The 16,951-nt window shown below is 49.8% G+C and overlaps 1 protein-coding gene and 1 long non-coding RNA gene across 2 annotated transcripts in view; one reads left to right on the top strand and one right to left on the bottom strand.

Annotated features, from left to right (window-relative positions):
- Window positions 1-4,972: 4,972 nt before the first annotated feature.
- ANKRD9 (ankyrin repeat domain 9) lies at window positions 4,973-6,862 on the bottom strand. Its single transcript, XM_071426414.1, is given in 3 exon segments — window positions 4,973-6,211; window positions 6,677-6,787; window positions 6,790-6,862. Coding segments are annotated over 3 exon segments (1,110 nt in total). The 3' UTR covers window positions 4,973-5,285.
- A 115-nt stretch (window positions 6,863-6,977) lies between these two features.
- Window positions 6,978-16,951, top strand: part of LOC139589754 (uncharacterized) — a 49,689-nt gene continuing 39,715 nt past the window's right edge. Inside the window, exons 1-3 of the long non-coding RNA XR_011679103.1 lie at window positions 6,978-7,008; window positions 7,824-8,510; window positions 11,230-11,286. This is a non-coding gene — a long non-coding RNA (uncharacterized lncRNA). The remainder of the gene's footprint in view (window positions 7,009-7,823; window positions 8,511-11,229; window positions 11,287-16,951) is intronic.

Below are 16,951 nucleotides of genomic sequence, written 5' to 3'. Positions count from 1 at the left end.
AGGAAAATGACATCACATTAAAAATAGGAGTGTGATGTAGTATGTGTTTATTGCAATTTACTTGCACTGCTAAAAAGAAAAATCCCCTAATGATTATAAAATAAAGCCTGAATATTAAGAGCATGATGACAAAAGCCACCCCTTACATCAAAACAATAATTACCACTGGGCTGGAACAAAGGAGCAGAGGGACGATTTTGGGCAAAGTTGCTTTGCTGGCTGAGAGAGAAGATGGGGCTGCCCAGTTTTCCAAAGAGAGTCAAGGTCTGTGTACCCAGCCTGGCCACTGCTGGGAGCACAGCCCATCAGCCCATGTGCCCTCAGAGCCATGAGACTGGGGCAGAGCAGCTGTGGCACTCAGCACACTGTGCAGGGAGGGTGCTGGAAGCTGCTCCTGTCCCTGCTGAGACAGGTCCTCTCTGTCTGGAAGTCTCTCTCTCCTTGGCCTCTTTCCACTGCTTTCCCCTCTCCTGGGGAAGGACTTGTCCAGCATTAATTGTTCATCTCCCTGTTGAGGTCCATGGAATTGCCCCTGTGTTTGCCTCAGCTGGGGAGCACAGGGAAGACTGGTCCATGGTCACCCCTCACATCCCAGGCATGCAGGTGTCTTGTCATGGCTCCTGAACTGGGGAATTGTGATTTTCAGGCCTTATTTGCTTTCCTGAAGGAGAAGTGTTGATTTGTTCTGCTTCCCATTAGATTGGCAGTACAGGGAATGTAACCTTACAGTGGCTGGAGGGTCTGGAGCTCACACAGGATCCTGAATTATTGGCTCAGACTTGCTAAAACCTTGCTCAGAAAGCTGAAGTGTGGGACAGATCAAAGTCCCTCCCTGCTTTCCTTGCTTCTCTGAATTGTCTCTGCCTTTCTCTTTCCTGATTCAGATCAATTTTGGTCAACTCTCACATTTGTATTAGGAAAAGAATATTTTTTTCATACAGAATTGATGGCAGGGGATGTTTTGGGGCTTAGGGACACATAAGAAATCAAGGTTAGTTGGATGGGACCTTTGGCTCAGCTACAAGTTCTTCAGAGAGCCTTGGATGCACCACAGTTTAAAAATCAATAAAGTAAAACTGGATTTAAAACAGATACTGTAAATCAATCAGATGTGATAAGTTCAACAGAAGAACTGCTGGCCTGTGTCATTAGATAACCAGGCTCTCCTGGCTTTAGCAGTAATCCCTAAACTTGATGAGTTTCTCTTTGTTTGAGGCTTCTGAAATTAGCTTTGTTGATTTATGTGATTTTTTTAAATTTATCAACTAAACCACTGGGCAAACAGATACTGGTCAATTCAGAGGTCATCAGGGCAAGTGGGGGCAATCTTTGTACCCCAGCTGAACTCGGTTCCATTTCTTGTAGCAGCAGGGAGGGATCTCTGATGTTTTTGCAAACTGTATTTGTGTTTCCTGCTGAGTTGGATTTTGTGGGGGAGCTCAGCCCCTTCCACTCTTGTGCTCTACGTGCTCCTGTACCTGTGTGGTGGGAAGGGCAGGAGTAAATCAGTGCAAGCAGCAGCCTTGCAGCACCACAGGGGAGATTCTTGGTAATAGAGGACAATTTTATGTGGTCTGAGCAAGTCATAAGCAGAAATTCCTTTTCACACATTACAGGTGGAGGAGGAGAAACCACTGCAGCCAGCCTGGGAATGAATGGTTATTTATGTAGCCTCAGACATGTGCTGACACCAGGCAGAGATGGAAGTCCTGTTATTAACTTAAATCTTATGAAACTTGGTTTGCAAGGATTTACAGTGCTCTTTAAATATTAAGCACATGGCACAAGTGCCTTGTTTGCTTGGATGGGATGATGCAATGCACAAGGATCTGCTGATGTCAGTACATTTCTTATACTGCAAATCAAAAACCCATATGGCTTGGACACCAGACATAGGACAAATAGGAAATTAGGAAACAAACCTGGCATCCTGGCCCCTTTCTAGTCTCTGTCTTTCCTTGCCTCTGTGCCAGGGTAAAAGAAGACTGTTAAAAGAGCACAAACCCATCTTTTATACAAGTTACCCAAAATTACAATGGCCTTCATCTCCTTCAGCAGACTCTAGGCAGGCTAAACTTTGGGAACTGCAGAGAGGAGTCAGTTGCAGAGTCAAAACAAACTCAGTACTTCCTCCCTCCCCTTGCTTTCTGAATGAAAATGTTTCATTCACTGTCACTGCAAATAAAACCACTTTGTACTACAAGGTGGGTAATATTTTGGTTTGAAAGTGCTTGAGGAACCCATGGGACATATTTATTAGATTTCATCACTGCCTCCTGGCAGAAGGTAGTTTTTTAGGGGACTGACTGTAACCAAGCTTTTCAGGAATGCTGGTTCTATCTACTGTCTTGCATGCTTTTGGAAAGCATTTCCTATGGATGAGTAATTTGCCATGTGTGACAACATTAACATGTGCAGGTAGGACAGAAGCTTTTATCTCCTTACCCCTCTGCTCCCATGGTGTTAGGGCTTTGTGAATCTTCTTTCCCACACCTTTGTGGCCAGCTTCCTGGCTCTAGCACCAGTTTTCTTCTGCAGTGACATAATCACTGTCCATGTTTGCTTTTTTGAGCTTGTCAGTGGTGATGCAGCTGGCACTTCTTGGTATTTTTGTTGGTAGCCTTCTCCAAGAGATGGAAAACTGGATGGGCTGTGGAGCCTGCTCTCCACTGTGCCCTAAGGGTGGCAGAGGACAGAGATGTGCTGGCAGGTCAGTCTGAGGAAAGATGATGCTGCTATTGCTTGGTCTGTAAACAAAAGACTTCTGTTTCCAATGCCAAGAAGCCCCAGCCTTTTTCCCAAGCTGTGACTGTGCCTGAAAAACAAGCCTGGACCCAGCTGGGTGAGTGACCCATGTGCTCACTGGTTGTTTTGCCCCCAGTTCCTCTCCAGATGAAGCATGGCTGACCTCAACAAGCCACACACAGCGAGGGCTGGTGGGGACCCTGGGCAGAGCCATCCCAGGGTGGGCTCAGCCCCAAGTGCGATCCTGTCCCGGAATAACAGGAAGGGCACAGCAGGCAGCTGGCTTTGCACCCATCCCAGCACCCTGAGGGATCACTTCTGCTTGTTGAAATTCATTACCCCAGAGCTGGTGGGAGGGCTCCAGGGAGTCACAGGACAGCCTTTGCATTGGTGTTTTGTCAAAGGGCTCATCTGAAGGTGTAGGACATCCTGCCCAGCCTGTTGTGCTGTTCCAGGGTGTAATTACCCTCACAGCTTGGGAGCAGGAGCATTTTCCAGTTCAACCAACCAACCAACTCCCCCCTACTGCTGAATCTCGTTATGTCTTTGTCAGCAGAGCTGATAAACATTCTGTCCCAACCCCCTGCTCTGTCTCTTCCCCCACCTCACCTTGGAAACTTTGCCATGTGCAAGTTAGACCTGACTCCTTTACTACTTGTCTGTTTGGAAAGATGTTTCCGCACCATTGTTACAGAAGCAATGGGGAACAGATACTCCAATGAAGAGTGTAGCAACACAGATAATTTTTTTTAAGTGGCTAGGTTTGGAAGATTAGGATTAATTCTCTGGATTTCTGTATTTTTATAACCAACAAGGAAGTTGAAGAGAACAGTTAGAATTTTTCCATGTTTTCCAGCAAGGGATTTGAATTTCCCATGGTAATAGGTTTGAGCATGTATCAGCTTCGTTTCTTAGGAAAAAGGAACATTTTCTCTTATAGGAAACATTTTCAGCACTATCAGGCTAAGAATAGCAATCTTCTTTCTGTTTCTTCTCCATTTTCAGAAGCATGGCTTATCTTTTATTGTGCATGCAGTATGGAGATTATTTTAGATTAAATACCACTTTGTTCTGCTGAAACATGAATAGCTTGTAGTGCCTAACTCTGTGGCTTTTTTGTTCCTTAACCAAAATTAATTAACGAATAAAGAAATTTGTGCCTTGAACATAGCTCTTCTCTCCTAAGCACACCAATTCCTTGATGACCCTAGAGTGAACAGCAGTCCTGAAATAGTTCAAGTGGCAAACAGCTCCCTGGCTATGAATGTAAGCCTTGAAACAAAACCCTCCAGTTTCAATGACAACTTCCAAGAACAGAGCCAAGGCTCCAGTGCTGTGTCCTAGGAGATCACTATCATTGCAGGGCTGGTGGAGCCAGCACAGCTCCCTGCAGAGCACACAGGGACTGCCCAGAATGCTGAAGAGTAAAGGCTGCAGGGCAAGGAACTGAAGCTGTACCCTTTGCTTGGTCAAAACAAAAATGTTGGAAGCAGGACATTACCCCTAAAGGGCTTTTTGATGTGAGGATGTTGTTTCTACCTTGGAGCATGTCAGAAGGGATAGCTGGGGAAAGTTTGGATATCTAAGCTACTCCTCTGGCACCAAGACTGTCGTGGTACTCTCAGCTGAACCTGAGCTATCACACACTGGTGGGAGTGGCACTGGAGTGGCCAGAATCCATCGAAAAAGCCATGATCTAGGATCCTGGGCCATTGTCACACCTCCTTACACAATCCCCTGGGAACAGCAGGCTGGCCCTCCTGCTCTCTGCTACCTCCTTACCCTGCAGCAATCACACAGAGGGGCTGCAGGGTCCAGCCTGGCCAGGGCAGGTACATTTCTGGCCACAGCAACACGTGTGCTGCATCTCTTTCTGCCTGACAACAAACTCCTTGGCCCTCCAAGGAGAACAGAGACAACTTTACAAGGAAGCCAACTGTTATTTATGCGTATTTTAAAATACATTTTGTTCATATGCACATCCTTGGCAGCCTTGTTTAGGGAAGTTGTAACAGTATCTGGCTTCTCTTTGGTCTTGTGTACAAGACGAGGAAGTTTTCATCTGTGCCTTTAAAAAAACCCAGCATCTCTGCCAAGATGTATTAGGAGAGCTGTAAAAAAAGGAGTCATCCTGTTCCAGGACGAGGCTTATGTAACAGGGAAATCCTAACAAAAAGATACTCCCCCACCCTGCACACCCTTTTCCAAGGCACATGCCACTCCAGGGTTTTCAGTTGCTTGTTTTGTATTTTGATCACATCTGCCACCGGTTTATTCGGATGTATTTACAAATATGTTCTTCCCCATACCCTCATTTGTACATGCCATAGAACATCTTTATAAAATGCAGCATGGCCCTCACCTCACCACAAGGATCTTTAAATAAAATATATTGTAAAGTGCCAGATACAATTCTTTTAAAAAATACTGTTCTCAGTAAAACAGATACTTGGCCACTGCATTAGCAGCTTTGTATAATGATACATTTTTAGCACAAGTCTATTTCTGTCAGGTGAGCAGGAGGCTCTCATACCACCCCTCTAGCTCTCCAGTTTCAAGTCCAAAGGCTTTAGAAAATGAGGCAGAGGCAGATTATCCAGAGCCTCTGGGAAGTGCTCAGGTGAAATGGTCCTGATCAAGACACGCATGGCTCCGACAAACAGCGACGGGGGAGCTAAACCCACCAGGCACTGGAACCTGTTCTCTCCCAGGAGGTCCTGCCACTGCCGCCGGTTGTCCAACAGTTGCTGTTTCATTGCAAACTTGAGGTCCTGAGGCACGAAGAAGAAGAGGCAGTCGAGGCAGAGGAGCTTGGCACGCATGTTGGCAGCGGGCATGTGGGAGATCTGCTGCAGCAGGGTGTCCAGGGGGGTGTTCCCGGCGCTGTCCTGCAGGCAGGGCGCCGCGCCGTGCCCCAGCAGCAGCAGCAGGCACTCGGGCCGCACCAGTTCGCAGGCCATGTGCAGGGCTGTCTTGCCGCCCTCCACCCGGCTGCAGCCCTGGCGGTCCAGGTGGGCGGCTCTGTCCCCCGGGGGCAAGGTCTGGATGGCCTTGAGGATTCGGAAGAGCACCCGGACGCGGTTGTAGCGCACGGCCATGGCCAGGTGCGGGGCCGACTGGCAGCAGCTGAAGCTCTGGCTGGGCACGGCCAGGGCGCTCTGGGGGAACTTAGTGAGCAGGTGCCGGGCGTAGGGCTGGTGGTCGTGCACCAGCGCGTAGAGCAGCGCCTCCGAGGGCGAGTACACGCTCACCTTGCCCCCGTCCTCCCAGTGGAACACCTCCATGGTCCGCATGTCCTCCAGGAACCAGACGGGCAGCAGGTCCCGCACCGCCTGGTAGAAGGCGAAGGATGATTTCTTGCACTGCTTCTGGGACTGGGCGCCGCAGCCGCCGACCCAGCGGACGCTCCAGGGCATGGCGTGCGGCCGGGCTCCGCCGGGGGCTGCCTCCCACCATCGGCCCGGACCTGCGGGAGCGGACGGGCGGTCAGTGCCGGCTGCCGGGGCTCCCCGGGCTGCTTCCGGGGCTCGCAGGGTTGGCCTGCCCGCCTCCCCACCGGTGGGGGGGACAGCGAGCCGGCGCGACACCCCGGTGCAGGAGACACCCGGAGCACGGGATCCGTGCCATCCTTCCCTCCGTCCCTCCCTCCGTCCCTCTGTCCGTCCCTGCTCGCGCTGCACGGGACACCCGTGTCCCCGGTACAAGGAAACAGCCTCCCCTCAGCACACAGGACGCCCATGTCCCTGGCGCACGGGAATCCGGGACGGGGAAACGGCCTCCCCGCAGTGCACTGGACACCCTCATTCCCGTGCACGGAGACCCGCTACAGGGGAACGGCCTCCCGGCAGTGCACAGGACGCCCATATCCCTGGTGCACGGGGCCCGGTACACGGGAACGGCCTGTCTCCCTGCCCCCGCTCCCGGCGCTCACCTCCCGCCGGTCCCGCGGTGCCGCCCGTGCCGTGTCCGCCGCAGTGGAAGAGCAGGAGGCGGGAGCGCCGCGCGCCGCCGCGGGGCCCTTTTATGGCCCCCCCGCCCGGCGGTGAAGGTCGGTCAGGACCGGGGAACTGTCCGGCCAACGCCGATTGGCCGCCGCCCCGGCGCCCCCGCCGCCCATTGGCTGCGCCGGGAGGACGGGGCCCGGCGCCGGCGCGTGCGTCACGGGAGGCAAAGTTCCAAGAAACTTGGCTGAGGGCTCGGAGTCCCGCGGGGGCGGGGCGGGAATGCCGCGGGGCGGGGGCCGCGGGCAGCGGGGTCCCGGAGGTAGGAACGGGGGCTTCCAGGAGCAGGAGGGCACAGGGATATGGGGTTCCTGAAGTATGGGGGTGTGGGGTCCGGGGGGTATGAGGTCCTAGCAGTGCGGGGCTCTGGGGTCCCAAAAGTGTGGAGTACAGGTACATGGTGTCCTGGGGTGTGGGGCCCTGGGGCTAAGGGATGCAGAGGGCGCAGAATGCCGGGGCCATGGGATCCTGAGTCTGGGCACACCCGAGCCTGGACACATGGGTCAAGGGCACACGGTGTCTGGGCCACAGCGGGCCTGTGCCCGGCGGCTGTGGGACACCCGGCCTCTGCAGACCGGCAGTGCCCGGGTACACATGTGCCGGGGCAGGCGGTGTCACACCCCCGTGCCCGCCCTGGCAGGGCCCAGCCTGGCCTGTGCCAGTTCTTGGCCCCTGTGGGTGGCTTGGGCTGGGGCCTGGCACTGCCCTTCGGCCAGCACACATGTTTGCACACGTGCTTGTTGCTAAATTTGTGTCTCTTGGATGTCTCCAGAGAGTGACATTTGTCTGCAGCCATTCCCTCTGACAGGCACCTGTCAGCTTTAGGCTACAGGAGAGCAGGGTCGTGGTGTGGGGTGAGCCCAGCACTGCCCACAGCCCTGCACCAGGGGCTCCCCTTGGGCACTTGCAGTCCCTTGGCCCTAAAATGCACGTGTACAGTCACACACAGGGAGAGCAAGTGATGCGTTACTGGGATCTGCTCTCTCATAAGGCCTCCTTACTGATAGCAAATACTAGGATCTGCTCCATCCTTGACTCCCTGAGACTATTTCCCTCTTCCTCTCTGTTTGGCCCCAGGGTCTCCTCCTCTTGCAGTCATTGTCCTCTCAATCAGGAAGATCAGATCTGCATGTGGGCAATGCCATTTGTGCCACAAACAGGCCACAGCTCTGATTTCTCTATCCTTGGAGTTGTCCCGCTGCTGCTGTTTGCTGCTGGAGTGGAGACACTTGTGCACACTGAGGGGATCACCAGACAGGGGCTGAAATGCTCTGCTTCCCTGCAGCCCTCTCTGTGAAGCTGCTCAGGGAGGCAGGAAGGGAGACCACATCGTGCTACCAACTGTCCTGATGACCACGATGAGTAAGAAGCTGGCGAGGAACAGCCATCCCCTTTGTTGTGCCTCTTCTGAACCCCCATTCAGCCAGGGAAACAATGCCTAAACTGTGCTTGCTTTGCTTTGTAACTTCTTCCCTGCCAAGCAATGCTCACAGCAAACCCTGGGGATCTGTGAGGGGGTGCAGGCAGGTGAGGGAGCTGGGCAGGACACTGTCACACTTAAAAACTCTTGCTGACCACATCTGAGGGAAGAGAATAGAAGAAGGATAACATCCACTGATCTGCTTTGCCGGGGAGAATTACGTCCAGCATTTGTCAGCACAATTCGTCATCCGAGGATCCCTGCGGATCCACCGCGGCTCCTGGCGTCCTGGATGTCAGCCACGGCACAGAAAATCCTCTTTCACTGCTTGTTTCCGATTCCAGGTGAAAACCCATTAAAGGCAGCCACTCCAGCACTCCCTGCTGCCCCCAGGGCACTGACCTGTCAGTCACGTCCTGTCACTGCAGCCATGGATTGATAATTTGTACCCAAAGTGCAGCACCAAAAGAAATGGTTTAAAAATAGCTACTTCTACAGCCCTTCCTTTCTGTGTGCCCGTGCCTTGCTGCCCATTGCTGATGCCAGTGTTACCCACACATCTCTGTGTGCCTCCTGCTCTGGGGGATGCCCTGATGAGAATCCCAGATCCTTCTCTAGCTGTTGCTAGGACATTGCCTTTGACTTGGATGTCCAGTGTCGTGATGTCAGGTTGCCCAGCCCTTTCTACTCATCCTGCACATATACCTGGGCAAGTCAGAGCCCAAAAGGCAAGGCATTAGCACAGTTGCAAAGCCAAACTGTCTTTTTCCTAGGAAATTAATGTCTTTGGTGTAGGAGTGGTACCATTTTTCACAGGCCAAGGTCTCCTATGGAGGTGGTGGGAATGGTTACAACCAAAATGTTCTTTGGGCCCCAGCACTGGCTTAAAAATAGGCCAGAGTGTGCCAAGTCCTTTCAGCCTCACAGCTGGTGAGTAACCCTTTGCAAATTGTACTTGTCACATACATTTGAAGTGGGAGCCTGCCTGTGGGCTGCACTGGATTACATTTGGCCCCAAAATTGTTTATAGGGTGCAGTGCTTATCACTAGTGATGTAACAGGACAGCCCAGAAAAATGTTACTTTTCTGATGTGTATATTTTTTTGCACAGACCCATGAACATGATGTGTTTGTTTGCAGTCCAGCCTGGTTTTAATCACTTTGAATTAAGCAGCTGATCTTATTACCAATCTGACTATGAGAGGGCTTATCACAGGTTCCTTGGCACATGACAGAGATTACTCTATCTGTGCAGCCACATCCAAGGAACGTGACGTATTCTCTCAGAGCTATTTTCATCTTCACCCTACTCTGGGACCTTGATCCTTTGGTTTCTCCAGCCAGTGACCAACTAAAACCCTCTTAATACTACGGAAACCCCAACTACGTAATCAGACGAAGGGAAAAGCTCTGCCATTTCTTGTGGCAGACGTCATTTGCTCCCTAAAGCTTTCATCAAATTGAGGGCAGGATAATTTTGACATAATGGACCTGACTGTCTGTGTAATTAAAAGCAAAATAAAAATAGGCACTATCAGGGAGTACACTGAACAAAGTCTAGTGCTGGGTTTGAACGTGAGATTGAAGATGGGCAAAGAGTACATCCCTCATTCTTGAATAGAGCTGAGGGATACAGGGTTTACTCCAGTCCTTGCAAAGAATTCATGCACAGGTTTAACTCTGAACACTTACCAGTCTCCTCTGGAAAAAGGCAGGCTCAGGACCAAAGGTCAGCAGAGTTTGGACAACAGCTCCAGATCCCTGGTGGGCTGGAGCAGCACAGCTGCCACTTCACTTTTAGCCTCTGGGATCTTCATCAACAAGTCAGAGAGAAATGCCTTATGTCCTGTTTAGCTAAAACTGCACATCTTCAGGGTGAAGTAAGGAATGAGGAGAGTCAGGGGTTTTGTGGTAGGGGCACTGGGCTGGAATAGACACACTGTATGTCCCCCTCTCACCACAGGTACATCACTGATCTTCAGTTTAATCTCTGCCACCAGCATCCCACCTGCACAAGGGGTGCAGTAACGCTGCTTTGACCATCCAGTTTCAGCTGGTGAGTTCTTTAGGTCAGGTATAATATGCAAGTACATTGTTCTGGTCCTTGGGGTCTGGGCTTGGTGTGGGGAACCCTCTGCTCTGCTGTGTTAGACAGGGGACAGAGACTGGTCATGCTGTGCAGAGATACAGGGGCAGAGCTGCTGGCAGTCACTAGACAGGATTTGTTCTCCTTTGGTGAGGACATGCCATGTGAGGAGGTGGATGGCAGCCCCAGGCACTCTGTTCAGCTCTGATGAATAATAGCTGTTGCTGACACCTCGTGGAAGCCTCACACAAACATTTTCTCAGAAACCTTTCGGTTTCATTTCTTCTGCTGCTGCTGGTTCTCCAATGAGCTTGTCCTTTGTTTCTGTGATCTCAGGGCCCTTGGCTGCCTGCAGCACCAGGGATGGGAAGGCAGCAAGGAAAGCTGCCTGGGGCTGCGTGATAAGGAGGAGTGCACATCTTCCTGCATGGTGGAGAGTGAGGGCTGTTCACCACGGATGCCTGTTGCACATCAGGTGCAGAGATGAGAGCACCTCCCTCCTCGATCCACCTGGGTCTGTAACACCTGGGTCATGTACATGCCTTTTGTGTGTCTCTTTGCCCATCTCCAATTTTTAGGGGAGCATTTTCACAAGTGCTGTCCTTTCATTTCAGAATATCAAATCAGTTTGGAAAAGGTACAGAAGTTTTCCTGGAAAGTGAAAAGATATTTTCATTTGGTAAACAAAACAGCTGATTAGAGAGTCAGCAGTGATCTGGGTTGGGGCAATGCTCCTGACTCCCTTTCTGGAATCATAGACAACATTGCCCTGTCCAGGGAGGGAGTCATGGTCTTGAACCATGCCCTGTTCTCATGACTCACCATTGCACTGTCTTGCATCCACATCTTCTTCCTCCTCAGTCTTCTTTTGTATTACGGTCATTCTCTGCTTGCTTGAGTTTGTGTGAATCACCATTTCACACTGAGCCAAAGCTACCCATAACCTTGGCTGCTCTGCTTTCTCTGCTGTGTTATAGGGTCAGCTCCATCCTGATCTGTGGCATGAAAGAAAAATCTGCTTTGGAAACAACAAAGTGAGTGAATCTTCTCTTGTTATTCTTGTTTCCTGGCTGTTGCTGAGCAAATCCCAAAAATCTGCATCTGAAATGGTTCTTGGTGGAGTAGGTTGCCCAGAGACCTTGAGGAGTCTCCTTCCCTGAAAATATTAAAAAGCTGCCTGGACACAATCCAGATTAATGTGCTCCCAGGGACTCTGCTTGAGCAGCGGATTGGACTAGATGACCTCCAGTGGTCCCTTCCAACCTTACCCATTTTTGATTCTTAAGAGCCCAAGTGAAGCTCTAATACCTTTTGTTTTGGAAAGGAAATCTCTCCAGTGGCTCTGTAGGAAGCATTTAAGGGTGACTGCTGTCAGACATCAGTCCCAGCTGATGAGAGGCTGAATAAATGTCTCAGCTGGTGTCAGGGATTTGTTGATGTTGCCCACCAGTGGGATTACCCAATTTTTAAGGCTTTGAAACTTTTTTTTTATTCTGGTTCCTTGGTAAGGTGGTCTGGCAGAGTGAGGTGGGTAGCAAGGTGATGAGCTCCTTCTGCTGCAGGTGTTTTGCAGACCCTCAGGGATGCTCACAGGCTGTCATCAGTGTTTTCTTCACCTTGGCTGGGTTCACAGCCCACGTCTCATTAACCCTTGATTTTGGCACCTGTAATAAAAGAGCCACATTCAGCCTTTTGGAAATTTAGGGAAATTCCCAGAGTTACAGCAGAGATTAAATTTCATCCAGCATATTACAGAGGGAAGCTGAAAAGTGTGCTTGGCCCTTAAAAGTCTACAGAGCACCTTTTGGGGAGCCTTTCTGTTTTGTAAGCAAGCGGTCAAGAGGGGTCAGAGAACTCCTGGTGCCTGTGGACGATCTTGGCCTTCAGCTTGATGTTGGTTGTTAAAAATATTTTCCCAGATGTATTAATATGACCAGACTGGATTGCATCTGAGCTGAACATTGTGAGCCTGAGGCAGGACATAAATATAGAAGCAAAACAGGCTGACATAAGAGTCATCTGTCCTCTTCTACACAAGAAGTGAAGGGGAAAGAGAGGGAACTTATTCTGTTGCAATTTTTAGATACTTCCAGGAATTAGCCTGAGCTTCAGAGAGTGCCTGCATGGGGTCCTGAGGCACAGAAGCCCCCACATATTCCTCTTTCTGCCCCTGGTGTGCTGTGCCAGAGGATTGCACACTCAGCACATTTTTAACCCAGGCTTAGATCTGCCTAGACAAGGTCTGCTATCAGGAGTGACTATTTCTTTGATGTGTTTGCCTAACAGGATTACCCTTATCATAATGATATAGCAACCTGGCCTTGGCAGAGCAACCCCCAAGGGCACAGGGGGTCATACCCTTGTGTCCATTGCCCCAAATATGCACAGCATAGCTTGTCTCTTATTGTGCAATATCCAGCCATGCTTCAGTTGGCATTCAGTGCTCTGCTCTGGGAAAGAGCAATTGTGCCAGGTACTGCTGCCTGCTGACATCACACTTGGCATTTCTCTCCCCACCTAAAAAAAAAAATCAATAATATTCAAAAGTTAGAAAAATGATGCAGTGTTTTATAATTAGAGACTAGGATGGCTTCCCCAGTGGGAATTGCTCTGAGCAGACGCCTGATTGAATTCAATGCGAATTTGTTGCCCTGGTTTCCTAAGAACCAATGAAATGCCTGCCTTTTGCATTGCATATCATGAAGATGCCTGAAAACCCTTAAAAAATCATCTGTTTGTCTGTAAAAGTATACCTGTGATTATTAAATTTTGCTACTTAAAACGTTCAAGGAAGGTTCAGGATGAAAGCTCAGTTTTTCTGTAGATAAGGAGGATAAGGGTTTTGCTAAAGCAGAACCTGGCCCCATAAGGGATCAGTACCAAGACTTATTCACTCCAGTTTCTGGCCAGGCTGGGGACACCTCCTTGTTCCCTGTTGGTGTCATTTTAACCCCAGCACTTCTCAGGCTGGTGGATGTCAGCCTGTCCTCACCAGCTCCTGGGCTATTTGTGGCAGCAGAACCTCTCGCTCGCTGTGTGCCGCTTCCAAAACAAGCAGGATCCTCTGTTTATAATGTGCTATAATTGGCCTGAATGAAACCTGTGGTTCAGGCTGTAGGGCCCAGGACTGCTGATGCAGCAGCACCCTCATTCCAAGCAATGCTGCTGGGAATGCCAAAATGGCTTTGCATAAAGCTGAGGGATGTGTAGGTACATAGTGTTAGCGGTATGTTCACAAGCTCCTGTTTCTGGAGCAGGCTGTACTTGTCAGGGCTGTGTAGATCCCCTTCTCTAGATGAAGTATGGGGGGATGGAGCCTCCTTGGAGCAAAGCAGAGATATCCTCTTTTTGCAGCAGCTTCACAGTGTAGATGCTTGGGTTGCCATGGGGAGCATTACCCCAACCATCCTTTTTTTGTAGCATTTGTAGCTGCCATGTGAGTCGGGCTCTGTGACTCAGAAATTACCTATCCAACCATTGGGCCTAAATGGTTTGAGTTCACCTGTGATTAGTGTATATTTGATTTTGGTGGCATGTGTGGCTGTTCAGACCCTGCTGGTCAGCATGGAACTCTTCTGACCTTGTAGCTCATTGCAGGACAAACTCCTGTCTAAGATAAAGCAAAGCAGCCCCCTCACTTCTGTTTAGTGGCTGGTACATACAGTATAATGCTCACCCAAGAGTTGCATTTGATCTGGCTTTGCTGTAAGAAACCCCTCTGCTATTTCAGCTCTAAAACACAATAGATATATGGCCAAGCAGAAAGATTAAAAAAAGAACTGGCTAATGCTTTGTGTGTCTTAGAGGACTTATTTTTATTCCCATTTGTTCATTCTGTCTGCTCTTGGCTGCTGCTGGGTCTGTTGAAATAACAAACAGGGATGAAGAAAGAGGGCAGCTCTGTGGTAAGCTTCCTCCAGTGGGGAGCTGTGGTGCAGCAGTTAACTCCAACAGTGACTGCAGCCCCCGCAGCTCTGCCAGCAACCCAACGGGAAACCTGTCCTGCTTTTCTGAGAAAAGATTGGATTATCAGTCAAAAGCCTTTCTGCTGCAGAGTGGTGTTTAGAAAGAGTCTGTCTTTTGCTTTGTAAAAAAGTGGTCAGAAATCTTCTAGTGCTGCATGCAGCTGCTCTGCTGCCAAGAAAACCTCCTGGGCCTGGATGAGGCCTCTGCAATATTTCCAGTTTCTCTGTAATTACTTTCTAATTAAATTTTCAAATCCAAGTACAATCAGGAGGTTAAACCATAGTGAGTTCATAGTAGGGTCTTTCCATTTGCTTTTTCTAAGTCAGTAGCTATCCCCTATGCAGAGGTGATAGATAATTTTGTGAATATAAAGTTGCTTGAAATCAGGGTAGCAATGCCTTTTACCTGATGGATTCAGCACTAGCATAATTTCATGCACTCTCCATTTGGAAGCACTGCTTTTGCATAGAAATTGTAGTACCTGCCTGATCAGATTTGTTCCTTAGTATGTCTACTCATGGCTTATTAAGTGGCTGGGGCATTAGGGTCCAAGCTTCCTTTGCCAGGATTTTCCTCTACTCCTCCACATGCAGTTTAGGGAAATGGGAGGGCTGATGTTTCCAAAGTGTTGCAAGAGTTTCATGATGCCTCCACTGCAGAAAACAGAAAAAAAAGGTGAAAAAAAGTTGATTTAAAGTAATTGGGAGATGAGATACATGACAAAAACATGTAAATAGGGAAGCTGAGAAACAACTGAACTCAGCTGCTAAGCACTGCACAAAGGTCAGCTTGCTCCCTGCCACCACCTGCAGGGGCCCCAGTGGTCTCCTCCCCTTTGGCTCTGCTCCCTGGACCTCTCCTATAGCCTTGCTTGGATACTGGGACCAGGACAGGCTGACTGGGCTCACCATTGCAGGGCTGCCCACAGTGGAGCAGCCACTGTTGAGGTGAACAGAGTGTCTGGAGCTCATGCAGGGTTTTTTACTGCAGAAAGGTGTGAAGCACACTTGGACAAAGGTCTTGGCTCCCTCAGACTTTTTTACAGTGCTGTGGACAGAGCCCATCCTGGCCACCCATCCCATCTGTGTGGTCTGTCACCAATGGGGGCTGTTCTGTGGCTCTGGGAGTGCTGCTGTTCAGCAGCTCACTCAGAGCTGGGCACAGCATCACCTGCTGAAGCACCCAACAGTGCCAGTGGGATTCTCAGTCATGCTGAGAAGCTTTGTAGGAGACAGACAAAATTACTCAGGTTCATCTCTTCACATCTCTGCTCTGTTGCTGTGAGACTCTAGCCCCACTCTCCTACCCCCAAACTGGAGATGGCACAATAAGAAGTGCCTGTGTCCTGGTTTACAGCCAGGTGTTTCAGCTTAAACCACTGAAGAAAGTGGGTCTGGGATAATACAGCAGTGTGATAAAGGGAGGTAAGCCTTGGAGTAAGGTCTGTGCTTGGGAGAGGTAATGCTGTGGGGTTGGGTTTTTTAAATGATGTCAGCATTTGAGATCCCTTAGACTTGTGTTTTGGTGAAGCCCACAAGAAAATAAGAGTTCATTTGAGTTTACCCTGGAAACCTGGCTGCTGTCTCTGAGGCACAAATGCTCCTGGAGACAGCCTGCTCTTGCAATTCATGTATTCTGTGAAGCAGAAAGGAAAACATATTGGCCAGGGTTCAAGCACCTTTCTTGGTTGTCTTGGTGATAAGTGCCTGATAAAAGTTTAAGGTCTTTGCTTGCTTGTATAGAATAAAAGCAGCTTTGCTTAAGTTACTGCTGGTATCCATGGTCTTCAGAGGGTGCTGATCTGTTGTTCCCAGTGTCTGGGCTGTTCTTGGTGAGTGAGACAACGTTATGTCCTGTGGGTTGTAGTTTGTCTTGTGTCAGAGGTGACCTTTCAGTCTGTGGCATGCAGCAGTGGCTGTGTCATGGTAAACATTTGCAGTGAGCTGAGGGGTTGGGGCTTTGTGGAAGGAGCATGGGATGGTGGCACAAGCCCACTGCAGTTGGCAGCCTGCTGCAATGTCCCTGGAAGCAAGGCAAAGGTAGCTGCTGTGTTAGCACAATCCTTAGGTTTCAGAGTTGACAGCACATGGGGATGTAAAGGCAAGAGGAGCCTCCTTGACACTGCCACTCCCAGTGTTTTGCTGTCTGGGGAAGAAGGGACTGGTTCTCTGATGCTTGGTTTGTGCTCTAAGAGACCTAAGTGTGTTTGAGGGCAGTTTTTTTTAGCAGAAGTGTGAGGATGGTGGTGGGTGGAGAGGTGAGGCAAGGTGAGAGCAGTAGGATATGACATTCAGGTTTTCTCTCAGGGCTCCAGAGAGCTGAAGCAGATGTCAGAAGCTGAACTCCTTGAGTCACCTGCAGTGATGAGGGTGGAGCTGCATTCCCTCTGCTGCCTTCAGCCTCCTGCTCTCATTCCCCAGCTCCATCTGCCTGACACCATGGGCAGCTTCCCAAAGCTGGAACCTCAACTGCCTTCGTTTCTGCACAGGCCAGTTAGTCATTCCCCACTTATAAACAAACATTTTGGAGACACCAGAGAAACTGAGCCACCGAGAGGACAAAGTTCTGTTGCTTTTAAAGTAGCTCATTCACCAGTGAGTTTTACTGCCCAGCAGCTCAGCCACCGCTGAACTGAAACATACAGGGAATAGGAAAATGTGCTTGTGGAGCAGGCCAGACTTTCAATCATCAAGCTGACTTCCATTTAAAGTGATGTAGTTGAGGTGGCTTTGT

The sequence above is a fragment of the Agelaius tricolor genome, unplaced genomic scaffold, assembly GCF_023055355.1.
Source record: "Agelaius tricolor isolate 1412-34295 unplaced genomic scaffold, bAgeTri1.0.p SCAF_5, whole genome shotgun sequence".
Lineage (NCBI taxonomy): Eukaryota > Metazoa > Chordata > Aves > Passeriformes > Icteridae > Agelaius > Agelaius tricolor.
The sequence above is the reverse complement of the archived record's forward strand: the minus strand, read 5'-3'. Positions and strand labels throughout refer to the sequence as shown.